Source organism: Nothobranchius furzeri, chromosome 11 (genome assembly GCF_043380555.1).
Source record: "Nothobranchius furzeri strain GRZ-AD chromosome 11, NfurGRZ-RIMD1, whole genome shotgun sequence".
Taxonomy (NCBI): Eukaryota; Metazoa; Chordata; class Actinopteri; order Cyprinodontiformes; family Nothobranchiidae; genus Nothobranchius; species Nothobranchius furzeri.
This window is the reverse complement of record NC_091751.1, coordinates 60,897,902-60,925,901: the sequence shown is the minus strand read 5'-3', so window position 1 is coordinate 60,925,901 and position 28,000 is coordinate 60,897,902. Positions and strand designations below refer to the sequence as shown.

Below are 28,000 nucleotides of genomic sequence, written 5' to 3'. Positions count from 1 at the left end.
AAAAGTGTAGGTTTTGATTTGACCCACAAGAAAGAGGTGCTCTATTGTATTTCAACTTAACGATATTGTAAAACAAAAAGCTTTTCTCCAAAGTCCCATCAGGCTTTGGGTCCAAGCTCGGCCCTCCTTTTGTTGTAGTAAAACACGCCTGGTGCCGCTAAGCTAATACCCTGGTCCAAAGTCTGTTCTGCAGTCAAAAAAGAAAAAGTGTTTAACTTAATAAAAATATGAGGAGTTAATTTCAGCCAGCCCAGCGCTCAGCAGGCAGCCTGAGATGTCCTCGTGTCCGACTGATGTGTCCGCCACACAGGTAGGCTGATGGTGGTTCCTACATGGGCTTCAGACGGGCAGGTCTTCACACAAGCTCAAGTACCTGTGAGGAGAAAGCAAGTACAGCTGTGATTGGTGGAAGAAAAAAAATAACTGATTAAGGTTCTGCTGAAGGTTCCTTCCAGTTTGTGGTAGGGTCAGACCAAAGACTTAGAAAAAATGGGACCCAATGCCTCCCTGCTTGACACTCAGCATTATGGGGTTGCATTGGGGGGTTTTAAAAACAAAGCTTCCTCTTTGAGGAAGATGGGCTGGGTCATGAACTGACACTAAAAATAAGTGTTTGTATCTTTTCAGCTTTGTTTTGGTTAGCGGTCTGCTTAGTGACGCATGCGTCAGGTGTGCTCATGACGCAGCGTGTCCTGCAGGAGCGAGACGTCGTGCGGTCTGCCTCACTGAATCTTGCGCCGTACAGTGTGCCACATTTCTGGAGTTCTCACAGAGTAACATGAACAATCCTGTGCGACGGCCAAAAATCGCAGTGTGATCCGGGCTTAGGCAAACTGGAATAATGAACTGAACTCAATACACTGACAAGTAGGCTCAATTGGAACTTTTACTATACAAAGTGCCTTGTTGTGAATTTATCACTTTATAAATAGATTTGAATTGAATACATTTTTAAAAATATTTTTATTTGATTTGACCAGGCTGATTTTAGACGTTTCTGTGTCTTTTAATCTGAATTGACTCATGAAATCCATCTTAGCTTCACCAGATCACAACTTTTTTTTTACAGACCATTTTTTACGTAAACATGAATAGACACAAACCTTGATTGTTCCTTGACTGTTTGCAGCAATGAGAACATTTGACTCCTGAAAAACAAAATGAAATCAACACACAAACACCTAAAACAGTTGATTACCTGAAGCAGAATCCCAACTTGCTGAATAAATTGCCTGATGCTGTGAAAACTTTCCTAAGGTCTCTAATTTTTCTGTCTGACACGACCTAAGTACTCACTCCATCAGGCAGGGCCCTCCAGCAGACCGCGCTGACAAACTCGTTGGTGTCATCTTCCTTCTTGTCCTTGTCCAGGACGCTTTTCACCGTGTCAAACTTGAACGTTAGCAGCGTCTTGGAAAGTCCTTTGTAGTACAGATACAAGGAGTTGTTCTCACTGCCTAAAACATGAAAAAACAAAACAACAACAAAAAACAGATCTTTAACGCTATACATAAACAATTCAGTCAAAAATACGAACGGTGCCATAAAGATGACTTCTGACTGTTCTTTCTCCTGTCTAAGAGAGAACTATTACCACAGGCGACATAGTCTCCGTTGGATGCCAGTCCAACAAAGTTCTTCTCATTAATGTGACCCTTGAAGGAACGCAGGCAGTGAGGTTTGTTGACGTTCCACAACTTCAGCTGGCTGTCTGTTGACCTGTTGATCACAAAAGAACATTTGGTCAGGAGACATTTAACCGTCGGTCCTTTCCTTCTGCAAGTGGGTAAGATCTAACCAGGTCAAACTTTTTTTTGTATCATAACCATGTGGGCTTGTTTTCATTTGTAAGATTATAACCAATTAGAACCAAATCAGTATTTAAATTTGCGGCATTTAAAGTAAGACACTAGAAGGTGGGTAATTTTTTATGTTTTAGCCAACACCTAGTACATTTTTCAGGCTCCTTTTTAACCTCAATAATCAGTTTAATAGGTGAGCTGAAAGTATGCAACAACAAAAAGAATTTATTTTAGTATTCTTTGGAAACAAACAGAAAAGGTGTAAAAGAGTTAGTCCTTCTGACTGGCATGCATATTTTATAAATAGGGAGCCTAAGTCTCCTCCCTTTCCGGTCGGCTCACGGGTCCCTGGAAGAACAAAAAAACGAATGCAACGGGGCTAAAAGAGCCATTTTCTAACCCGCTTTGCCTCATGCCCTGAATCGCACACGTGTTGTACTTCTGTTTAAAGGGACTTTACGGACTTTTGAATTTTTATGCTCGCGATTGCCCCCTCAGGCCAAAAGCGTAACGGCAGCTTCAATAGTAGGTTCGTGTACAAGGCGCACATGCTGTACGTGCACACTCCTTAACGAAAATAACAGCTTCGACAGTCCCATGTGTGTGTGTGTGGGGCCCGGAGGATATAGGACAGGAAAGCGCGCAGTTACTTAAATAATTTGGTTTTGTACCTTTCTCTTCAGCACAGCCGACAAAGGTTTATGATGGGTCAGTCCTCCTGCATGCTCAGATCATTCCCTTCCCTTGCTTGAAAAATTGTTCCGAAATGAAATTTGAACCCACATCTTTTTTATCTGTGAATTCAATGCCATTTGGCGAGTCTCAAATAAAAATTTGGGCATCTTACTGTAAAAAAAATATACCATTAATGTAAAAAATATATTCTAAATAAATTATGTTCACGTCCAGAATCGAACCCGGATCTCCTGCACGAGAGTCCGATGTTTAACTAGGTGAGCTTAAGCGCCAGCAACATCTGGCTGTAACTAACTTTTATATCGTTGATGACAGCTGATACAACGTTCAAAGAACGGTTCGGAGCAAAAAGGGCTAGTTTGTTCCATGTTGTCGTTCTTTTTTAAAACACAGAAACGGTTTTGTTACGTTATTGACGTTACAGTTTTGCCGACGGCTGCCGGCTTCTTCAGGCTTCAAAATCAACCGGCTTCTTCAGGCTGACGCTGATGGACGCTGTCAGCGCCAGCCTGAAGAAGCCGGCAGCCGTCGGCGAAACTGTAGCGTCAATAACATGTAACAAAACCGTTTCTGTGTTTTAAAATAGAACGACGACATGGAATTAGAAATAACGCACAGCAAGAACACACCTAAGATGTTCAAAGGGCTAGTTTGTTGCTAATTTGCAGGAATTATCTAGAAGAAAGTTGCTAAGGGTCCTCAGAAATGTAGCTAGCTTTGTCACGAGGCGTTAGGAACAGCGACAAAGTCGCTGAGTTGGCACTACCTCTCTCTCTGCTGCTAAAGCTACTGATAGCATCAGTGTCTGGTTTGATGGTGTCACTTTTGTGAAGCGTATTTGCAGTCCTGGACTTATTTTCACACAAAACCTAAAATAAAATGTACCCCCGTTCAAAAATAAGCACGTAATTGGTATAAAAAAACGCGTCTTTAAAATTCACGGACACCATATGTGAAATCCATGGAACATAGCAAGCGGGATGAGAAAATAGGTTTTTAGCCCCGCTGACTTGCATCTTCATCGTCGTTCTTCTGGGGACCCATGGTCTGGAAGCAGATGGGCGTGACTTAGGTTCCTTATTAATGAACATTTGACTGCATTAAAATTACAGTTAATAATTTCTGATATTCACCGTTTTCAAAATAAATCCCAGTAAAAACGGCTGAAAGTAAACCTAAGTGACTTACGCAGAAACAATCTCCTCTCCGTTTACAAACTTGGCGTAGGACACGGCCTTCCTGTGGCCTTTGAACACCATGATTGGCTGCTTAGTGTTGCGAAGATCGTAGTAGTGGACGCAGTGATCTAGAAGCAGGACGAGTTAAAAATAAACAATCTGGGGCTTTTATTCTTGTAACACAGTAAAGTTATGATGCAATGTCTTTGCTGCTTTGTGCTGAAGTTAGCGTTTCCAATAAGAAATGTTCCTTCTTTCCAAACTGTTTTCAAACTGAAGTTTTTCTTCCTTGAGCGACCACTCCAGGGTCAGGAGGCGGCTTTCTGCCAGTGGACCTCAGACACACACGCTGAAGTGTCAACGAGCCTGGACAACTCTCAGCAACAGAGTTCTGCTCCGCTTGTTTTAAGCTGTTATCCAGTGTTAGTGATGGGAAATACTTTCCTTTGCATACCTGAATATTTATTACAATTCTTATTCTCCTGTGGGGTACTAATGAACAGAGTTTTCAGAAGTTTGTCTGGACCACCAGAGTCAGCATAACCACAGATGAAATTTAGTATCTTCAAGGGGAAATAACAGTGGTGGGAGGTGAGTACCACAATAATAATACATCAAAATGAGAGAGAAACAAGTTTAAAGTTTGCCAACATTACACAAACACATTATTCAAGAAGGAAAACTTTTGTTAGAATCAGTTTGGAGTGTTTGAACAAAACCAGTCCTCCGTCTTACCCGCACAGCCGAAGGCCAGATGATATCTGGAAGTTGGGCTGAATTTAACACAGCAGACGTTAGCTTTAGCCTCGATGCTAGCCACTGAGTTGTTCAGGTTGGTTGACCACAGTTTAACTAAAGAAAAAAAAACAGGTAAACAATATAAACACTTTAGATAAAAAAGCAGCGGAGCCCCATGCTAAATTTATACATTGTTGATGTTTTTTAAGTTTTTCTGAGGGATGCTGTGAACCGATCACACGATTTAAACAGGGTTGGAATCAGGTGGAAAAGATCAGATTTACCCGTATAAAACAAAAAACACGACTCTTTAAATTCACTCCGAGATAGAAATTTCTTAACTGGCTGGTGAAAAAGTCTGTCGTTTGGTGGTATTTTAAACCAGACAGCTGGAAAAGCAAATCACCTGCCTCCATTAAGTCTGATTAACGCCGAGGACACACCGGCCGCCGAAGCGCCGCGAAAAGGGGACCGCCTTCATTCGGCGCCCTTGTTATCCTATTCTGTAGACCACATGGGCTGCCGAAGCGCCGGCGCTCCAGCCCACGCCGTGCAGCGATCGTTTTGGCGCCTGCTCTATTTTTTTTGCGAGCCGCGGGTGAACCGCGTCAATTTTGGCAGGAAGTCAAACCTAGACATGAGGCAGGCCGGTAAATTTAACAAAATAAAGCATTTCAAAATACAATTCCGTGATCGTCAACTGTGTTCGTAAACAGACACTGCATAAAAACCACACAAACACACACACACAGCGAACTTGTGTGTGTGTGACCACGTGAAGGGGGTGTGGTTTTGGGTGTCTTTCAACCGGAGCAAACAGGACAGAGAGGCAGAAAGACGTAGGCCAGCTATTAACAACCGGTTCACACCATAGGTTCTCACACACACACGTACAAACACACATACAAACAGCAGGGGGGAGGGGGGTGTAGAGGAAAAGTGCAGAGAAAAGGCAGAGAGGAAATGGAGGACACCAAGTGGTTAAAAGAAAAACTACGAGGCGCGCCTCGACCGGAGTGGAGAAACAAGCGTCTGGTCTGAACCGAGGCCAAATTTTGTGAGCGCTTCGCCTCCTGGCGCTTCGGCGGCTGGTGTGTCCCCGGCCTTACACTTCTCTGTCTGTGCTGAGTCACGCAACGCCATTATGCGTCGCTGCAAGGGCTCTTCAACAGGCTCACAGAGGGTGTTGGACACATGCCCAAATTTTTATATATCCGTCAAAAGTGACGGAGACCACAAGCTTGTGATTGGCCAGGATGCCACTTCCTTTAAATTTGTCAACGGCCCCGCCACTGCCCCCTCAAAAAGTATAAAATATATACTTAGCTGCAGACACAGAACAGATCAAAGAACGCATCGCGGAAAAAGTCCGAAAATATGAGCGTTTATTGACTCGTGACTGAAGGGGTACAATAACAGTACATGTGCAAATCTCCTTTTCATTTAGAACTCTGGTGGTCGAGAACCCCAGATAAATCATATGAAATCCTCTTTTACCTTTAGCATCATCAGAACCCGAGGCTAGGAGCTTGGGGTCCATCAGGTTGAAGTCAACACTCCAACATCTTTTCTCATGCTCCTAAAAATATGGAAGTCAAACTTCAGAAAACCGTCACAGCAAAAATATTCATAGTTATAATAAGCAGAAAAAAACCCAACATCATGTAAAAAGCTGTGCATGAGTCACACCTGGTACACTTTGGACCGCTGCCCACTGAATCCATCCCACAGAATGACGGTCCCTTCATAGTCGCTGCTGGCCAGAAGGTTCTTGTGATAACTGCTCCAGCTGATACAGCTGCAATGGAAGATGAAGTATCATTTTGATATGGAAACTCAGCAGATCCTCAATTTGAGATAATAAAATGTCATTTGATGAATCACTGCCTAAAGTGTAGGGTACTGATCTGATTAAAAGCTAAAACTCAGTTCCTCTTGAATTCGTTTATTTTTTACCTGATTTTGGAATTGCACGTCATTTCATTGACAGGGTAGTGGATGTCTACAGCATCCTGGATCACCGTTCCATACTCAAACACCTTGATCTTCTTGGTCACGCCAGCGATGGCGAAGTAGTCACAGTCACGGTCAAATTCAATACTGAAACAGAACACAGTGAGAATAGGTGATTACACTCAAGACTTACTCTTCAAACTTACAATACTTTAATATCATCTGTTTTTCATACCTAGAGACAATACTGGAGCCATTATAGAGGTCACTGGCATAGGAGAGGGTGGCTAGCGGCCGCACAGTGTTGTAGCGGGTGAATTTAGATAAACACTCCGTGAAATCATCCAGCTGGTTCAGGTTCCTGCCCTCATCTGAAAACCACAGACACTTCAGCTAAGAGGTAAACACGCGCTAATGAGAAACGGTAAAAATGGTAAATGGCCTGTATTTGATATAGCGCCTCCTAGAGTCCTGGAACCCCCCAAGGTGCTTTACAACACAACCAGTCATTCACCCATTCACACACTGGTGGGGATGAGCTACGATGTAGCCACAGCTGCCCTGGAGCTGCCGAGCACTGGCGCCACCGGTCCCTCCGACCACCACCAGCAGGCAACGTGGGTTAAGTGTCTTGCCCAAGGACACAGCGACAGACTGAGCGGGACTCGAACCTGCAACCTTCCGATTATGGGGCAAGCACTAAACTCTTGTGCCACCGTCGCCCCATGAGACACATGAGATGTGAAGCTCATGGACAAAAGTTCATAACAGATTTTTAAATAAGAGGAAATAATAACTTTAGAAATACGTTAAGTTAATTTAATACTTATTCTGTATGCTTATGGATATGTGTGTGTGTGTGCGTGGGTATGTATATATGTATATATGTGTGTGTGTAAATGAACATGTGTGTGGGCATACATGTTCTTATATGTTTTTAGGTATTTTTATTCTCATTTATTGTGGTTGTTGTATGTTTTAGAGAGCGAACATCTACCGAAGACAAATTCCTTGTAAATGTACTTTTACTTGGCCAATAAATCTGAAATCTGAATCTGAAGAGATGCAAATGATATCCAGTTTGTGAAAATAAAGTCTACCTCATGTCTGCAGTGATACAGAAGATAGAAGAATGCATAACTGTAACAGAAGATGGACATCGCCAACAGTTTGTGATGAATACCTGTGATTCTTGACATCTTATTGGAGAAGTAGCACTGCTCCAGATCCTCAAAGTGAGCCGTCAGCCTCTTTCGTCTTGATGCCAAAGTGCTGTTGTACCAGGTCTGTCTCTTTCCCTGCACAAAGGAGCAGCCATGCCAGTGCTAAACTCATTATGACATCAGATTTGTCAGAATAGGATCCTAGAAAGATCATAAAAAAGTAGAAGTAGCATGTTAGCTAACACGAGTGTTTGTGACATACCTGGGTTGTTGCACCAAATCCGGGAGGCGGGTTGTACTCAGGTGTGTCGATGATGCTGCTGCTGCGACATAAAAGGGACACAAACATACAATGAATCTGTGGCGCTGAAAAAAGTACCCTTTAATTTATTAATAACTGTAGCTATGGGCTCTGGACTTCAGCTCAGTTACTGCTTCAGAGCAATAAATGCAGTTTTTTCTTTATTAAAGACCGAGTTCACTCCTTTTTCAATACATTAGCAGTGGTGTCCAGTATAAATGAATGCATTGTGAGTTAATCTCTGGGATAAAAATGCCCTGGTGCTCCTGTTTCAGGAACTAGAAGCGTGCTTGATGAGAGGTGAGCTTCAGACGGCAGGATCTGGAGTCTTATTTTCTGATATTCACACATCTTGCCTCTGATTGGCTAACAGCAACACGACTCTACCAATGACTCAGTTTGCTCTGCAACGTTGATGTTTTATCTCCGCAGATAACACAAGTCTGGAAGAGTTCAGCTGTGTTGTGGAGTTGCTAATGCTAACGGCTAGTTACGAACGTGCTCTGCTCTCTACTGGGTGCTAAGCCAACAACTTCCCCGTCACGAGCCAAGATGGATGAGTCTATTGGCCTTTAAAAAAATGTATGCTGATGTGTGATGACTCGGTTTTCAGTACAGATGTGATAAAAGCACAGAGCTCAACAGTACCTGGGTGCCGGAGAAGAAGCCTCAACATTGGGCACTGTACACTCCAACTCCATTATTGGAGAGTACAGCCCACTCATCTCCTGAAAAAGGAGGAAAACAGTTAATCACCAGGACCCTCATTTATCAGACGTTCATAAACACTGTCCAGTATTCTTTCCTACGAATTAAGATTAGAATGTTTGTACGAATAGTCAAAATTCCGATTTATGAAACATGAGGTGGTCGCTCTTACGCATGTTCCACTGCAATCAACCAATGATAAATCCCACATGTGTACCCAGGTGCTTGTGTCTGTTCACATTCATCGTTTACATACAGAAACGCCCTCAATGTACCATACCACACCACTTCCTCAGTGGATTGGAATCAGATATGTGGGGTTTGTCTGTCATTCCACATTGGGTCCCAATCACAGCATAGCTCCAGAAGGATCTCCTTCAGGAGATGGTATCTGCTCAGGAGCCACTCTGGATTCTCACCAAGCAGACCAGTACACTCACGGAAGACGAGTTCCTTCCACAGTACACGCTTTGCCAAATCCTCCAATAACAGAAGATCAGACATGCTTCAATGTCACATTCCCATTAGTCACGGGTGTCTCTCGTAGGTTCTAACACCTGCTATGTGATAAAACTGTTTTTCCACAGACATAAATACTTATTTTCTAGATGAGGAACAAGCATGGATCGCTCTCACCTTCAGGATTGCTGTTCACCTGTTCTACCACTAGATGTCGTTTGTACGAATGGTCAGTGATGCTCCAATATTTAGGAACATTTTTACATGCAAGTACAAGATGGTTAATACCACACAATGTGTAAAACCGTTCCAACGTATGAAATACACATAGATCTGTTCGTTAAAGTGACTTTTTTTCCTGGCGATAAATAATTGCAAGCAGGTGGTATTTTTGTGTTCGAATGAGACTTTACCAACGGGTGGCCATTAAGGTCAAAAATCCCTGGAAGCGCAATTTTTGAACAAGTACTTCGTCAGATCGTTAAACCTTCAGCAAAATGACAAGCACATCCGACTCGCTTTCATCACTGGCAACAAGCAAACAGGTAAATGATTAAAACAATGTTTATGAATGGTGAAAGCTTTGTAGCTGCTTGTTACTAATCAGTAAATGCCTTTTGTCCTCATGGGCTACCGTAGGAAACATGGCATCAAATATGGCATCGCCCAGAGACTTAGACCCGCTCCCATATATTTTCAAACCGATTTTATGGTTATATGTTACAAAGTTGACAATTTTTTTCCAACATCATTGAATTCCTTTTCAAGAACATATTGACAGATATTTCCAGGATTAATGGCAAAAACTACACATTAGCCACCTTTACATGGACACAATTAATCGGATCGAATGCCCAATCAGATAAAAGAAATTCTGCATGTAAGCCTCTCAATCGGAATGAAATTCCAATCCGATTGAGAGGGGTGGTTTTGTCCGATCATCATTCTGATTGACATGCACGTACACAGCCATTCGGATTGTTGGAGTAAAATAATGCCCACTGTGCATGTGAGAAAACAACTAGAGAGCCACCCCGCCATCATTTAGATTGCCTGACCTAAAAAATGGTGGCCTAATTAACGAATGCCGGCTTTTAAATATGATGGCAATCCAGAACTTGCATTTTGTGGAAGTAAAATAAAAATCTGATTATGGCACAAATCATTTGACAACCATGTTTAAGTCTGTGCTGGAAACACGTAGATTCATTGCGGGATTTGCAGCACGGATCCGTTTCTGTGAACGCAGCAGCCGTTTCTGCAGCAGGTGGATGGAGACGTGCTCGTAATGAAGACAGGGTAACATCGGTTAAACAGACCTGGTTTGAGTTTAAGGAGGCTGATGTTGAGTAGAAAAACATCCTCAGTTAGATATTCTGGCTGACTATCTGTGTAAAAGCACGTTAAAGGGACTTTATGGAGTTCTGAATTTTTATGCTTGCGATTACCCCCTCTGACCAAAAGCATAACGGCAGCTTCAATAGTAGGCTCATGCATGAGGCGGACATGCTGTACGTGCACACTCCTCAACGAAAATAACAGCTGAGTCCCTTGTGTGTGTGTGTGTGTGTGGCCCGGAGGACAGAGGACAGGAGAACGCGCAGCTAATTAATTAAATAATTTGGTTCTGTACCTTTCTCTTCAGCACAGACGACAAAGGTTTAAGATGGGTCAGTCCTCCTGCATGCTCAGATCATTCCCTTCCCTTGCTTGAAAAATTGTTCCAAAATGAAAGTTGAACCCACATCTTTTTTATCTGTGAATTCAATGCCGTTCAGCGAATCTCAAATAAAAATGTGGGCATCTTACTGTAAAAAAATGTACCATTCATGTAAAAAAGAAACTCTTAATAAACTATGTTCACATCAGGAATGGAACCCAGGTCTTCTGCACGAGAGCCCAACGTCTAACTAGGTGAGCTAATGCGCCAGTGACGTCATTTGTATCTGTGACATTTATATCCTTGATGACAGCTGAAACAACGTTCAAAGAACGGTTCGGAGCGAAAATGGCTATTTTGATGCTAATTTGCAGGAAATATCTAGAAGAAAGTTCCACAGAAAGTAGCTAAGGGTCCTCAGAAATGTAGCTAGGTTCATCACGAGGCGTTAGAAACAGCGACAAAGTGGCTGAGTTGGCACTACCTCTCTCTCTGCTGCTAAAGCTACTGATAGCAAATGCTACGGGCGATGCCTGAGCGTGAACGCGCATGAAGCAGCCTGCTCGACCCGAGCATCTCTCTTTTTCTGTGATTTTACAGAAAAACAGGCAATCACAGTAAAAATGCCAGGGCTCGTTCTACAGGACCAGGGCATTGCAGGAGAACGTATGAAGAAGAAATTTATTATTTCTATACATGTTTTGGCTGTCAAACTTCCATAATGTCCCTTTAACGCAGATGAGATGCAGTTGGTTTATGAACACATGATGAACACAGGCTTCCAAACTTTCTGAACATCTCCTGTTATTTAGTTTGAACCAAATTTTCCCAACAGTTTCAGCTGACTGTCACATTTAATTAATAATAAGCCACAAGAGAGCTCAGTAATAAAACATGAGTCTGACCCCCCCCCCCCCACACCGCGTCACACCCATGGATCAGCTGATCAAGAGGCAGAAACAAGGATAACGCTCCCTTATTTTAATATTGTCAACAATAAAATGCAGCAAAGCATAAATCTGCAGTTACTCACTGAAAACGTAACTTCTAAGAACAAAATAAAAACATTAAATTGATTCAGAAAAGCAGGAAGAATTGTTATTTATGTTTTTACATTTTTCATTTTGTTTCATGACGTTTGTTTACAATTTTTTTCCGGGAAAGACAACTGTGCGCATGCTCAACTTATTTAATCTGATTGAATACTTGGTGCATATAAACTCACGGCATGATCGGATAATTTCAGTTAGTGTGCATGTAAACAGAGATTCGGGATTTCCGATCAAGCAAGATATGAATCGGATTGGGGAAATTTGGCGCATGTAAACGTGGCTACTGTCTAAGTAAGTATGGTTGATGAATGAGCCTGGCCCTGACACGAATCGTGGCTCTCCTTTATTCTCAAAATGACCCACAGTTTGTGTTCAAATTCTGTTTACTTACTTCAACACGCTTAATGTCTTCTTCAAGGAAGTTGAGCTCTTTCTGTAGCTGGTCTAGTTGCTGGTATAAAAAAACAAAAACACAAGAACGGCTTCAATATTTTTCCTATTTTTATGATTTTATCTCCTCAGTAAAAAGAGCAACAGCAGCACCTCTCTCTTGTTTCTCCTGGCTTCCTTCAGAAAATCCATGAAGATTTGCCTCTGAGCTGCTTGGGATTCCTGGTGTGGATAAAAGACATCAAGCATAAACAAACTGAAATAGAACATTTACCAACTTACTGAAAACCACGGTCAGAAACTGAGTTCAGGACAAACAAATCTTCTTATAATAAATTCAAAAAAATTCTAACTCTATATTTATACTGACATACGGTAATCTTAAACTACTCTTCAAAATCATATGACACCTTAATATCCAAAGAATCCTTAAGATGAGAGTTTGTGTGTGTCAGAAATGACTGCGGTCATATTCTGCTCTGAATGAGCCAAAGGAAACCAACCAAAGTTTGGACTTCAGCCGACATTTAGCCGTTTCTTTGGGTGATCCATTCCTACTAAGGTTTCTTTAAATCAATCTTCTTACTGTAAGCAGGGAAGTGACTTAACCTCAACATTTTAAAAGCAAATCTAGAATGCTCCATCACTCATCGGCTTTTTAAAAGAAATGGACACCATCTAAATATAAGCCACTGGTTTTGTGTTGACGTTCGGTCAGGTCAGAAATGTCTGCAAACAGAAGGAATATCGATCCATATATCCAAGCAACGGGAAATAAAACCAAGCTGCAAAAGTAAGAAATATGTTGTCAAAAAGGAATGAGACTTAATTTTGGAGTTTGCATTCTCCATGTTTGCACCCAGACTATGAAACCAACCACCGACATTAGGCAGTCTACTTCAGTACAGAGTTTGAAGTCTAAGCTGGTTCTGCATTTTAGCTCCTCTGGTTAATCAGGCCGTTGTTTCAGTGCCGTTTTACCCTTCTTGTTTTTACTGACTTTTAATAATTTAGTAAAATTTTTTCCTTTTGTTGTAATTATTTTACTTAATTTGTGCTAATGCATTTTGCTGGTTTTAGCGTGGAGCACTTGACTGGTGGTATAAAGGTGCTCAATAAATACATAAAAAAATAATGAAAAATCCAATCAAATCTCTGGAAATTATGCAAAAAAAAAAACAAAAACAACAACTAACAAGTAGGGACGCTCCGATCCGACTGCGTGATCAGAATTGTGTGAAAAAGATTAGATTTAACCTTTTAAAACAACAAACATGACTTTTTGATTCACCCTGAGATACAGATTTTCAGCAAGGGCTTAGTTTTAATTTGTTAACAGGTTTCTCTACATCAATATTATTTGTTTCTTGTACGAAAACAAAAACCGTAACACCACACACGGCAGGCATGGGATTCAGACACCAGCTGCAGCTGTTAGCAAACAGGCCAACACAGAGCTAACGTGTCTCGTCAGGAGAGCTAAAATGTCTGCAGCTTGGTGGCATTTTAAACCGGACAGCGAAGGCAGAGCAACAGCCACTTGTAACGTGTGCATACTGAGGATTCAACATGCTAGGAAGGGCACAGCTCCATGAGTCGCTGCTTTCAAAACGGATCACTTTCACGTTCCTTTCGGGCATCAACAGAACAAATCACTGGTCACCATTAATTCCCAGTTTGCCACCAACAGTCCCAGTTCACAGCAAACTCAGACAAAAGCGCAGAGCCAGACGACAGAGAAAGATACGCTAATAAACAAAGAGAAATTACTAACAAGCTGCAAAATGTCATCCCGTTTCCTGCATGCAGGTGCTATGCAGGGAAACGTTAGCCTGCCTTGCCCCATCACAGTATAGCAGCAAACTGGGAGAGGAAACCACTTGAAATATGAGCAATGCTTTTGCTTTTAAATATATTCATAACAAACACGGTTTTTTAAACTTCCTAAACAAGTGAAACTGAAATTTAAAGGACAACTTAGATGTATTTTCTTTTTTATCTTATTTCAATGATTTCCTGAAAAGTATCGGATCAGGACTCGGTATTAGGGGACACTCAAAATCAAACGACTCGAAATCAGATCAGGAGCAAAAAACGTGTTCAAAACAGCCCTGCTAACAAGCAAACAGAAGACAAAAATAAGAAATAAAAAGATTAATGGTCATCTAAGCTAAAAATTATACGAAAAAATCTAAATTTGGAGAAAAAAATGTAAAATCACTTGTAAGATTTTCTGTGCCGTTTAGGGAGAGCTACCAGTCAACTTAAGACAACGTTCTCATAAGAGCCAGGTTCTGGCAACACAACGATACTTCACAAACATGGTGCCTTATTTCCACTGGAACATCATGGATGTTTATCTGCCTTTTTCCACAGACACAACAAACCCCTATCTCTGGGTTTCAGGAACCATTCCACTGCAGATGCAGGTAAAAGTTCCCCATCTGCCCACTACAGACACTAGATTATTTTTAGTTTAAACCATCTAATGACGACATTTGATAGCTGCAACTGTTGGAAACAACAACAGGATGTGCACAGATGCTTAGATCCGGATCTTGTCTGAGATTCTCTTTCAAACTCGCTCTTCACATCGGGGAGATTTGCGGCTAAAAAGATCACATTTAAAGGTTCTGAACAGAAGAATATCCAGGGCAGAGTGTGGTGTGAACACAGGGCCTTGTTTACAATACACCACATATATTTAGATGGACCTGAAAAACAGCAGCGTGAGCTGAAAGAAATGGGCACGTAAGCAGAAAAAGGGGTAAAGCAGCATCTCTTACCAGCACACGCCACCTCGTCGTAAACAGTTTGGAGAATTTGCTGCTATATTAACGCTTGAGGGTGCAAATCCTGCATTTCCAGACTCCCTTCTGGCAAGTTTATCTCTGCATGAAATCAGGAGCAAACTGAGCAGAGATTTGTGGTCCGTTGCCCTTCTGGAACATGCCTGGGATGCAGCGCATGAGTGAAACTGATATATTGTGCTTTTCCACCACAATGGTGGCAGGTGATGTCCCTGCAGAGCCGACGTCAGACGAGCCAAATAACTTGAACGTATCTAACAAATGCAGCAGGTTAGCAACCAGCTCTTTGTCGCAAAGCTGTCAGCGACACCATGAATGTGTGGAAAATTTCACAGAAAAAGGAACAACATTTCTTCATCACTGCAGCAACTTGACACATTCTACTTTCCCTACAGGACAAAATTCAACTCAACTCAACTTTATTTATAAATCGCGCCTTACAGGCAAAAAGATGCCACCAAGGCGCTACACTGATCAACTAAAAGCATAAAACAGTAAGTCCAGAAAATAAAACATTGTATCACACGATACAGATAAAACTACAGTGAGTAAAATCGCTATAAGTAAAACAATACAACTAGTTAGAAAGGTTAAAAGACAGGTCATAAAAATATGTTTTTAGCCTTGCCTTAAAAACCGCAACAGAGGTGGAGGCCCTTATGCTGAGAGGAATCTTATACCAAAGCTTAGGACCTGCCACAGCAAAAGCCCTATCACCACGCGTCTTTAGGCGCGTTCTTGGGACCGAGAGGAGCATGAAGTTCTCCGAGCGGAGTGACCGTGAAGGGGTGTATGGTTGAAGTAGTGACACCAAGTAAGGAGGGGCCAAACCATTTAACGTTTTAAAAACTAGTAAAAGTATTTTAAAATGAATCCTAACATCAACGGGCAGCCAGGGAAGCGCAGCCAGGACAGGAGTAATGTGGTCAAACTTGCGCCTGTCCTCTAAAAATCTGGCAACAGCATTCTGGACCATTTGCAACCTGGCTATTGAGCCCTTGCTCACACCAAATAAAACAGAGTTGCAGTAGTCCAATCGCACCGTAATAAAAGCATGGACCACCGTCTCAAGATCATGACGTGACAGAAATGGTTTGATCTTTGCCAGCCGACGAAGGTGGAAAAAGGAGGAGGAGATCACTCCATTGATGTGGAGATCAAAACTAAGGGCGCTATCTAGTTTAACACCAAGATTAGTCACTGATGCACTCAGCTGGCCATTAAATGACCCACAGTGTGTTATGGAAGAGTCACAATGTCTGCTTGGAGCAAACAATATAGCCTCTGTTTTCTGATCATTTAGGCTCAGAAAATTTTCACTCATCCAGGTCTTGATCTCCCTCAAACAGTTTGTAAGAATGGAAATAGAGAGACCACTTGACGTGTTCAGAGGCAGGTACAGCTGACAATCGTCAGCATAAAGATGGAATTGAACTCCAAACTCACAACAGATGTCACCTAAGGGCAGAATGTAAATAGAAAACAACAGAGGTCTCAATATCGAGCCCTGTGGTACCCCCCAAGGTAGATCAGAGTACTCTGAGGAATAACTTCCCATCCTAACACACATTTTTCTATTTGTCAGGTATGACCTAAACCATTCCAGGGCTAATCCTGAAATCCCGACATAATGATGAAGACGGTGAAGCAGCACTTCATGGTCCATCGTGTCAAAGGCTGCCGTGAGGTCCAGCAGAAGTAGCAACACAGAATTACCGCTATCAGTCGCTAGATAGATGTCATTGAGCACTCTAACCAGAGCAGTCTCCGTGCTGTGTAGAGCTCTGAAGCCAGACTGGAAAGTCTCAAAAATGGCATTCTCGTCCATAAAAACCAAGAGCTGGTGGTAAACACATTTCCATAGCACCTTACTCAAGAAAGGAAGTTTTAAAATGGGCCTGTAGTTTGCAGCCAGCGAAGCATCCAGTCCAGGCTTTTTGAGCAAAGGTTGAATAACCGCTTTTTTGAAATCGTCAGGGACTATACCAGAACTGAGGCTCATGTTAATTATGTGCAATATTAAAGGGGCGACTACTGGAAAGACTTCTTTAAGGAGGAGCGTTGGCATCACTTCATCCGGCGAGCCACTCGGCTTAGCCTTCCCAGCGATCTTGATCAGATCATCAAGACTAATTTGTTCAAATGCTACCAAACCTCTGGTGGCAGTAACAGAACGGCCACATACCGGTGCCCTAGACATGGTAGCCCGGAGTGCAGCAACTTTCCCAATAAAAAAGTCACAGAACTCATCACACATTTTAGCTGATGCCTGCACCACATGATGATCATTTAGCTTCAGAACTGAGTCAATAGCTGTATATAGTACTCTGGGGTTGTTTGAGTTTAAAGAAATGAGATTGGAATAATATGCAAATTTCACAGATCTAACTGCCTCTTGGTATGATTTCCAACTGTCACGTAGAGCAGTTAGGGAAACGTGCAGATTATCCTTCTTCCACTGTCTCTCGTATCTTCTACATGTCCTTGCGGCACGAGTAGCGTCCGTTGACCATAAATTTACCATACATTTTCCCCTCCTGGGCCTTAACGGCGCAACAGTGTCAAGGATAGCCTCACAGGTCTCATTAAAGCAAGTAAGCAATCCATCCAGTGAGGACCCGTCTGATAAATCAAAGAAGGCTTGTTCAAACAGTGAGGTGAATTGAGTTGCAGTGTCAGAGTTCACATGACGACTATACCTACTGGGGCCAACAGGTGCCAGCAAATTACTTAGCAGAGTAAAATGAGATTAAACGTGGCAACATCAATGAACAGGACTTGATCTGGTAGTTTTATACAATTACAGATGAATAAATTATAGCTCAGCTCAGTTAATGCTTTTATTTTGTGATTAATGTCTTGGTTCCATCTGATATGAAGCAAGAGGTTTGCTGATGACACGACACTGCTGATGTGACAGGAAACAAGTCAACAACTCCTACTTCTCTTTTCCACTCACTGACTGTGAGTCAATGGGAATGTGTCAGGTTCATGTGAGAGGGTTTCACTCTTTGTTCAGATTCCACCTCCTGACTTCCTGATAAAAGCACAGGGCTGAACAATAATCAGTTATCTAATATCTCTTTGTCTGATTTAACAACTCTTGCTGCTACACTGTTGTTGACACAACCTGAAGAAACGCTAGACGGCCAATTGGCTAGTAACAAATGCAGAACACTTTCAAACAAGAACATGTCAACATCTACCCATAAGCTAGCTGTGTGAAGGTCTTCTCTAATGTGTGCTTAAATTCATCAATGTTCATTAAAGCAGCATCAGAACTAACTAATGTGGGTGACATGGCTGCAATAGTAGAAAACAGCTGCTAAACGGGGTTTGAAAACCCTTAAAAGACATTTTCTGAAGAGATTGAAAATACAAATTCTGTTAACGAAACGCCTGTGAAATGGGTTGGCGATTACATCATGGTTTGGATCAGTTTGCTTCACCTGGAACAGGATGAGCTGATCAACAATTTTACACATGATCCTTATTTTTAATACACCAGCAGGTGTTTATTCCATGCTGTAGTTCTTTTCTAAAACACAGAGCAGTTTTGTTTACCTGTTTTCCCGCTACGTTTCGTTTGCGGCTGCAAACTTCCTCAGAGCTGACGCTGATGGTGGCATCACTTCCTTCTCCATTTATCCGCGGGCAGCAGAGGACGTTGTCGCCCTCTGCTGCCCGCTCTCCCCTCTCGGATGATGCAGTCCCATGCGCGGTCCAACGTGTAAACTCCATCGTCCCTGTTCATGGTCCCACATCCACGTCTCCTTATCTCTATAGTGTCCTTTATCCATCTTTTGTATTTCTGTTGTTCGGTGTTTATGATCCTTGTGTTGTCCCAGTCCATTATGTGGTTTTCTCTTGTTACAGCTGACTTCTTTATTGTGCTTTCTGCTTCTTGTTTTTCTGCTCTTGTGTGTCTTCGACTTGTTTCTCTCTCGCACTCCTTTCTATGTTCTATTGTTCGTGTGTTGTGTTGGCGTCCGGTTTCTCCTATGTATGTTTTATTGCAGAGTTTGCATGGGATTTCGTAAACGACTCCACATTTAAGTCCAGCTGATATTTTGTCTTTTGGGTGCACTAGTCTGTTTCTAAATGTTGTGTATGGTTTTGTTGGTGTGTTTATGTTGTGTTTTTTCATTGTTGCTCTTACTTTTTCTGTTATACCTTTGATGTATGGTAAGGTTATCACTGGTTTTGGTTCTTGTCTTTCTGGGTTTCCGGTACTTTGCTTAGGTTGTTCTTTTCTTTCTGTTGTTGTTTGTTGTTTTCCTTTATTGCCCATGTTGGGTATCCGCAGGTCTTCATGTTGTATGTGTTTGTCCTCTTTGTTTGCGGTCTCTTCCTTCTGTTATCATGTTTGCTCGGTGATATAATGTTCTGATTACTGACATTTTGTGTATGGTGGGGTGTTCTGATGTCCATAATAGATATTGGTCTGTGTGTGTTGGTTTCCTATATGTGTTTATGTTTAGGCCCACGGATAAATGGAGAAGGATGTGACGCCGCCATCAGCGTCAGCCTGAGGAAGTTTGCAGCCGCAAACGAAACGTAGCGGAAAAACAGGTAAACAAAACTGTTCTGTGTTTTAAAAAAGAACTAAAGCATGGAATTAGAGATACGACACAGCAAGAACACACCTAAGAAGTAGGTGTTTATTTTACCCAAAGTCGATTTAAAGTAACACTAAATAGTTTTTTTTATACTTTAAGCTAGTGCTTTAACATTGAGCTCAGTGATTTGGGTTAGAAACTTGACCAGTTTCCTATTTGATGCCCCCTGCTGGCCAGATAATGCACTAAACAGTTTTGTGGAGCGGGCAGGTGTTCTAGGGGGCGCTCTTAAATCTGCATTACGGCTGTTAGCCATTTTCTGAGCAGTTAGCCTTTTCAGTTTGCTGATGGTCAACAAAAAGCACAAGAAGATAAAGAAGTTTGCTTTTCTATCAGCATCAAGGCAGATCCTGAAAGTAAAAGTAAGAGGGTAATGTCGTAGGAGGCGAAGCAAAGAGCTAAAACTGGAGTGAACTTCGGCGTGGCCACACTAGTTTGAGGAAGCTGAAAAAGACTATGAACTCACGGGCTGCTTGTGAGCTTGGTTTGTTGCTACTTGACTTGTACGTAGGGATGTCCCGTTCTGATATCAATATCAGAAGTAATTCGATACCAGCCCAAAAACAGTGCATCGGATTATATGGGACAACATCAAAAATCTCTGATAAAAGCAGTCTGTTAAGGGTCACATTTTTGCAACCACTGGTTAAGAAAATTTAGTTTATTTTTTTCATACTTACTGTTATTGGCTCTTGTTCTCTGATTGAGTAATATCACTTGATCAAGGCTTTCATAAATGCCACACTATGAAACAGGTAAAAGTATGTTTGATTTGTGCTGATATCGTATCTGACTGATATCGGTATCGGTCAATACTGAAAGGCTGCAATATCAGTTTTGTACCGGAAGTGAAAAAGTCCCTACTTGTAAGTGATAACATTGTTTGTCCAACAGTGTGGATCTTTTGATTTGTGACTTATTTAGTAAGACTTGGCTAATGTTAGTCTTAGCTCATTGGTAGCACTAGCTACAGCAGGCTGCTGCTGGGTTGTTCACGGTAGTTGCAATTCCACTTTCAACCAGTAGGGCAGAAAAGCAGGAAACTGCTTTACTTTCAATCAGGCACATCCTCGGGCAGCTTGTGCTGCTGCAGATTTTTGTTTTGTCACTAAAAACATCTGCAGAACAAATACTTTAAATGGACTTCATTTAGGTGTCTGACTTTGACACTGAGCAGTGCACAAAGCTCAGAGTTCAAAAACTGATTCAGCTTCAGAGGTTTTGTGCATAATCAACCAGTGTCATTTGTAGGGATGGGTACCGAATTCGGTACTTTTTAAGGTACCGACCGAATTCCATAGTACCAACCGAGCACCGATTCACGTCATTTCAAACGGTGCCTCGTTTCGGTACCTGTCCTTCGTAACGAGAACTTGCCTAGACAGCTGCGCATGCGCAAGAGTGTTACGTCGGTCCCTGCGAGCGAACTGTAAACAGAGCAGCAAGGGTAGAAAGAACGCTTAGCTTCCGTTTCGCTAATGGTGCGTTCGCTTTCTCCTCGGAAATTCTAACTTCCCAGTAGGAAAAATCGAATGAAAAAAGACGGCAAAAGGAATGAAGATACACAGAAAATTTAGTTCACAGTAAAGATGTTTGCTTCAGTTTAATGATCAACTTATAAAACTACAAGGACGATGTTACAATACAAACAGTTGTATGTTATTTATCATGATATTTATAAAATATGGTTATAAATTGAGAAGAATATGTATTTAATTATAAAAGAGAATTAAAATAATAAACACTCAAAAGTATCGAAAATTGGTACCGTTAAGTACCGGTATCGATTCGTAGGTAACATTACAAGAATTGTTTTTTATTGATTCTCCGTTGCAAACCACCGTTGTTAGTTTTTTGTCAGACTTGTAAGTAGGGATGCACCGATGGATCGGCATTTGATCGTAATCGGCCGATAGCGCCCCTATCGGTTTTGATCGGAATTTTCAAAATAGATCAGAGCAAACCGATCAGGTAGGGTTGTCACGGTAACCAGTGTAGCGCTAAACCCCGGTAAAAAAAAAAAAAAGAAAAAAAGTTGACAATAATAATAACCGTCTTGTTTTTAAAAAAACTATATTATCTTGGTGGGTTTACCGTGGCTGCGGTGTAGGCGCGGTGACCCTTACCAGCCACCGTATCATCGGCTGAAGTTGCCGGCGGCACGTGCGCGCATTGTTTACAACAAAACTTTCTTGAAGCTAAAGCTGAAATAATGGTCAAAGGAGGAGACGGCAGCGCTCAGGAGGACATTTATTATCCCTCAAAGAAGACAAAGTCGGAAGTACAGGCATCTTTTAGATATGTGAAGAATGCCGAGGGAGTTTATGGAAGACGGACGGCTATCCTGTTTGCAGCACGAGCAGAAAAAGTGTCTGTGAAAGGCAGCAACACTTCAAATCTCATGACACATCCGCGTGACCATCACCCACAACTCTACAGTCAACGTAAGGCAAGCTAACGTTAGCGTTTTAGCTAAAATGCGTGATCCGAGGATTTGGGTTGAGGGAGAATGCAATGAGTCGCTATATAAAGCAGCCGCAGCGCCGCTACCTGCATATAAACCGTGTCGCGGACACCGCCATGTTGAAATGACGCTATGCATTACGGGGCTCCCAGGGGCAGATAGAGTTGGTCTCTCTCCGAGAATAATTATGAATTTAACAACGATTACTGCCTGATGACATTTTCCCACATCTGCAAAGCTCACTGGAAGGACACAAACCGAGGACGATATTTTCCTGATATACGGATTACTCAAGTAAGGGTAAAAAAGTATCTGATTAGAAGGCTACTTGAGTACTGAGTATCATCTGATCTAATATTTTTAAAATGATGACATCAAACAGACATAAAATAAGAAGTTATGGGCAAATATTGGTATTTTAAAGACTGAAGGGGAAAATGTAAACAAATAAACTACTTAATTACAAAATAACACATTTTAGGAAAAATTTAGACACAAACTGAGGACAATATTTTCCTGATATACAGGGTTTATTTAATTGTGTGAAAATGTAGCATGTTTAAAAAAAAACGCGATAATACCAAAAACCGTGGTAATTTTGGTCACAATAACCGTGAGGTTAAATTTTCACACCGTGACAACCCTAACCCCCAAATTCCACTACCTCCGCTCCGCTGCGCTCCGCTCCGACACAAACGCCGGAGCAAAATCGGTCCCGTTGTAGTCAATCAGAGCAATTCCACTACTGCGGCCGTGCTCCGGCAGTGCGGCGCCGTGCGCCGCCCTCTGTTCCGGCATCTGGCAAAAATAGAATCGATTCTATTTTCGCCGGACGCCGGAGCACCTCCGCAGTAAATGGACAGAAATCACAACGGCCCAACAGGAAAAGGAGCGAGCACAATTTCCGTTTTTCACAATAAATCGATAAACAAAAGGCGTTTTTTGTTTCATATGCACAGGTTTAACAACTTTTAACAACTATCAATGGCGGCTGAAGTTTAAATGCACAAAAATAAGCCATAAATACAGTTTCTACTATCAAAGTAATCACACTTTGTTGATCCAAACACTGCTGATTTGTCAACACAAATGATGGGCAGATTAAACAGCTCATGCCGATGTTTCTCCCACACAACGGGTGTTTGGATCTAACTTCCGCGTTTATTGCTCGGACTGTATCGCAAGATCTCGAAAATCCCGCGCATGCTTGTTTGCCCCCCTCAGGTCTCCGCACCGGAGCGGAGCCGTTGTAGAGCGGGTACCAGTAAAAATTGAGTTCGGAAGCGAGTGGCTGCGGAAGGCGGGGGCGGACCGGAGCGGAGGTAGTGGAATTTGGGGGTCATACAGACCATTTTAGATTAGGTTACATTTCCTTTATTCCCAGATTATGTAGTTTGTAGCACTCATTATAATGTTGTAGAAAATTTCTGGCCAATGAACGTGATCGGTATCGGTGATCAGCATTCTATGATATCGGTATCGGTGATCGGCAGCAAAAAACCTGATCGGTGCATCCCTACTTGTAAGAATAAAAATATTGCCACACTGGTGAAGTACTGTAGCACTTTTTCGGGACAATTTCTTCCACCTCTCCTTGCTGCAACATCTTGTTTAAGTTTTGCTGTCTGTTTAGGTTTCAGAGGGGAGGGCTTGGTGACGGAGCGTGCTCGGGTCTGTGTTTTTGATTGGTTAGGTTAAGTAATGACTCTAGTATAAAGCTATCCAATAGGCTATGATGGAAAAAGGAAACTTTCATTGAAGTTTTTGTTGATCCATTTTTTCCTATTTAACCACACGTCTATTGATGGATATTTATCGTTATTGAATTATTGTCCAGCCCTAATCTAATCCAGGATGCAAGAAGTCTCATCACAGAACAGGTAATGGAGTTTATGTCAAAACTCCAGTCACTAGAGGGTTATTGACTAGGGGTGCTGATGTCACACTCAAGACAACTCTGACTTTTTTGGTGTGTCGTTCCGTGATGATGGCGTGACCCATGTCACTCAACCAGAACAGGGGCATCCATGTCTCTCTCCAGGAAACTCTTAAAGCCCCAACTCTTCTGAGAACATCTCCTACCCTCACATCTGACCTTCTCCCTCTACTGCAGTAACCTTTATGCATTTCATTCTAAGCCTGCACATTATTTCTGCAGCCACATGTGCCAATTCTATACTCGGAACACACTTCCTTGCTTAGCTAAGGGTAACGAGGAATGGGCTACAAATGACTCTTACAATCATCTTCGCAGACACGCACAAAATGACTTACCGCTTCCAGCTGCTTCTTCTTCTGAACCAGAAGTTCCAACATCAGATTGACATTTGCAAGGTCCAGGTTCTCCTGATCCGGATTCAAAATATCCTGAAAGACCTGCCACTGCGGCCCGTTCTAGGGGTCGAAAACAATGATCAGCAGGAAGAAACAGATTTTTCTAAAACAAACAAGTCTGCAAGTTTGAGAGTCACAAAGAAGGAAAAGACAAAGCAGGAATAAAATGTGAACCACTCACCGGATGATCTAATTTCAGTCTCTTCTCCTCTGACCGTTGTTTCTGTTTAAGAATCAGCTCATTTACTGGGAAACGGCAGCAGAGGCAGAGTGAGGGCGACAAGGAGAAACAACATAAGCTCCTTCTTTGAGCAGGATAACACCGACTTGATCACATTTTTAGAGTTGGGCATCGTTTGATTTTGAACGATTCTGGTTCCTATTGATTCCCGATTCCGATTCTTTCAAGACATGACATGCTTTACATGAGCCAGCTAACCACAGGTCCTACTTGATGAAACAATCTTAACTTCAACATGAATTTTAATTCTATGAACAACAGCATCACCTTCATTTAGACCAAAACATGTTTTGGAGAAAAAAAGAAAAAGACTTGCAGCACAACCAGTGTGTTTGTTTCTGACCACAACCAAAGTCTGGAAGCAGCCTCTGGGATGAGAGGCTAAATGTCTCCAACATATCCAGAAACGTGCAACTGTTTTCAGCTAAAACTCTCAGGATGATCATGTCCAGGATGACTGAGAACTACACCTCCATGCTGCAGCAGCATTCAGTCACAACAGAAAGTGAAACTTAAATGCAGCTGCTGTCAGTAACAATCTAACAGATTTAAACATTAAAACTCTCAACAGAAATAGTTCAGAAAGGAAATTTCACAACTTTGTATGTGATTTATTATTATTATTTATTGTGGCAGAAGCTGGTGTGGTCCACCACAGAGAAAGCTGCTCTAGCACGATGACTTTACAGGTTATTGTTCAGCCTTCTGACGCTCACACACACACGAGTGTTGGTGTCATCTTCCGGTCGGCTTACTAGGAATCAAAATAAAAACTTTGAACGATTCCAAAAAAAGCTAACAGTTGGTCCCGGTTCCAGTCGATGCCCAACCCTATTTTAAAACGAAACTAGCTAAATTCTCAAAATGATGACTGTAAAAACAACCATCCAACTTAAAACACCCACCTAGAAAGTTGGGGTACAGCTGAGCCACATTGTCAATAATACAGTTACACTTGGGACACTTGTTGCTGACCTCCAAGCTCCTGTGAATACACTTGAAACTGCAACAGGGGAAAGGGGAGCATTTAACACAGAAATAAACACAAGTCTGTTCTAAAAATCACGGAATGAAAAAAAACTCACCCTCTAGTGTCTGCCGCAAAAAATCTGACCTTTCCAATACAACTGATAATTGTATTTGTTTTCTCACTTCAAAAAATACTCTTGGTTTTCTCCGATTATACTCAGATCCCCCCAAACAAACCAAAGGTGTGGACACGACTTGTTCCCCTTTAAGCTACTCAAACATTCTGCCCTTTATTATAGGAATTAGCTCCAAAACTGACTCAATCTGAAAGAATATGTCTCACTGACAGAATTCAAACTGGTTTTTCAACATTTTTTAAACATTCAATCACCTGCCGCTGCCTGTCTGGGCCAGGTAACTCTGGCAGACGGCATTTTAAATCTCAAGGATCTTTACTTGTTAAATAAGGATTGCATTCATTTAGTTTTAAACTGACCTATTCCATCTATTTGATGGGCATTTCATTAGAATCACCTTACTAACAGTTTTTGCGAAAACGAATGTAAAATGTTAGTTTTAATAACTAAAAACTAGTAGATTCGCCGTTCAAACGGACTCCTAACTGTAAACAACATGAATAACAGCCACTATCTGTGAGTGAATAGTGTTTCTAAGGTGTTTCATTCAATTCAACCCGAGCTGCAGCTCCACACTCACCAGAAACTGTGGCCACACTTTGTCATGTGCGCCCCCTCTATCATTTCAAAGCAAATTGGGCTAAAAGAAAAGACAAATATGAATCAGAAACTCAGCTTTCACAGCACAGTCTCGGTTAGCTGACAGAGAGCTCACCAGACAAAGTCATTGCTTTTATCTTCGTATGAATCCAACAGGCCGTTGTATAAAGGTGTTGGATGGAGGGATCTCTTCCTGCTTCCCGAGGTTGAAGATGGTCTGCTGAGGGAAGAGAACTCGCCCCGGGACGAAACGGCGGACAGAGTTGGTACAGACAAGCCGCTCTCGCCGGCTGCTATAGCCCGGGAGGGTACAACGTTCCCAGAAGAGTTACCATTACTTGTTACGGTGGTGCTCCCGCTGCCTCCTGCGCTACTGCTGCTGGTGCTAGGCACCGAACTTGCCCCGCCACTGTTTGACTGCGGCCGGTTGCTTGACATCACGCAAGACCGGCTTTGAAAACTCCACCAAAAATCGGCTCCGTTGCTGTTCAAAGCATCCGGACAGCGCTGTTGTTGGGCTCCTTTAGCCGACTTAGCTGCCTTGGTGATACGCTAGTATCCTGGGAGAAAAGCAGAAGTGCTCATACAGAGCTACTGTAAACCGTGTCCACCGGTGTTTGTCGGGCGCTTGTCACTTGGGTATAGTTAGGTTACCAAGTTATAAAACACAAAAATATGTGAGGGAAAAAAAACACGAATACTGAAACAGGGAATCACAAAACCACGACAGCGTTGTGGAGATTAGCCTGCTAGTTCCCGTTAGCTTCTTCTTCTTCTCCTGTTAACTGCAGAGAAGGATCCCCACTTTGCCCCGTGTTTTCAATTACCGCTCTCTAGCGGAGAGGAGTTTGTGCAATTAGAGGATGCATTTCGCCAACGGCGCGCGCGCGCGCACGTGTGTGTGTGTGTGTGTGTGTGTGTGTGTGTTTTCTAGTACTTACTACATACTGAATAATAATAATAATAATAATAATAATAATAATAATAATAATACATTTTATTTGAGGGCGCCTTTCTCAAACCCAAGGTAACCTTACAAAGATAAAAACAAAAAACAACAGAGGTTAGATAGGGCAATAAAAACAAACAAGATACATACAATTTTGAAACAATTCTAAAGTCTAGGTCTAAAGGGAATAAACTTGTTTGAATAAGTGGGTTTTCAGGTGTGCCCCTTGAATAATGGAAAAGGGTCCGTATTTCTAATGACAGAGGGAAGTGAGTCCCAGAGCCGTGGAGCAGAGCAACTGAAAGCTCTGCTCCCCATGGTGGTAAGGCGAGCTCGAGGTTGAACCAGATGAAGTGCAGATGAGGATCTAAGAGATCGGGAAGTGGTAGCAATAGTTAGTAAATTACATAGATAAAGTGGAGCCATGCAGATTTAAATGTAAGTAGTAGGATCTTGCATATGATCCTATTGGCAACCAGTGTAGGTTTTTAAGAACATGAGTGATGTGATTTCTTGAGGGGAATTACTGAACACCATTTTCACAATTTTCCCTATAAGTGAGGACATTTTTCTGGTCCTCATTTTTTAAAAAAGCTTACCAGCGGGTTTTAGAGATATGGTGTGAATTAAGTTGTTATAGGGTTAGCAATAGCTCAGCATTGGTTATGGGTAGGGTATGGGTATGGGTTAGGCATAGTGGAGTCACAAAAATGAATGGAAGTCAATGGAAAGTCCTCACTATGATAGAAAGACAGACATGTGTGTGTGTGTGTTCAT

General features: G+C 42.0%; 1 protein-coding gene across 2 annotated transcripts; it reads right to left on the bottom strand.

Moving 5' to 3' along the window:
* Positions 1-18: 18 nt before the first annotated feature.
* Positions 19-26,945, bottom strand: cop1 (COP1 E3 ubiquitin ligase). Of its 2 annotated transcripts, none has more exons than XM_015974802.3 (20): positions 26,390-26,945; positions 26,255-26,314; positions 25,474-25,571; positions 24,509-24,573; positions 24,268-24,387; positions 12,254-12,322; positions 12,102-12,161; positions 8,480-8,559; positions 7,793-7,853; positions 7,551-7,665; positions 6,603-6,738; positions 6,371-6,514; positions 6,104-6,212; positions 5,912-5,993; positions 4,412-4,528; positions 3,687-3,804; positions 1,595-1,719; positions 1,297-1,457; positions 1,104-1,148; positions 19-373 (listed from the first exon to the last, which is right to left on the bottom strand). In XM_015974802.3, exons 1-20 carry the CDS (start codon positions 26,710-26,712, stop codon positions 356-358), a joined length of 2,106 nt encoding a protein of 701 aa, XP_015830288.1. In that variant the 5' UTR covers positions 26,713-26,945; the 3' UTR covers positions 19-355. The 2 variants fall into 2 exon arrangements, with proteins under 2 accessions (XP_015830288.1, XP_015830289.1); XM_015974803.3 differs by having other exon boundaries at positions 7,793-7,850.
* Between the last annotated feature and the right edge of the window lie 1,055 nt (positions 26,946-28,000).

Excerpts from the sequence above, each read along its gene's own strand:
- cop1 (XM_015974802.3), bottom strand. The coding sequence starts at position 26,712 with ATGTCAAGCAACCGGCCGCAGTCAAACAGTGGCGGGGCAAGTTCGGTG. Across the intron at positions 25,572-26,254 it reads AAGTGTGGCCACAGTTTCTG|TTTCAAGTGTATTCACAGGA; the intron begins GTGAGTGTGGAG and ends CCCCTGTTGCAG. Across the intron at positions 7,666-7,792 it reads GATTTGGTGCAACAACCCAG|GGAAAGAGACAGACCTGGTA; the intron begins GTATGTCACAAA and ends TCCTTTGTGCAG.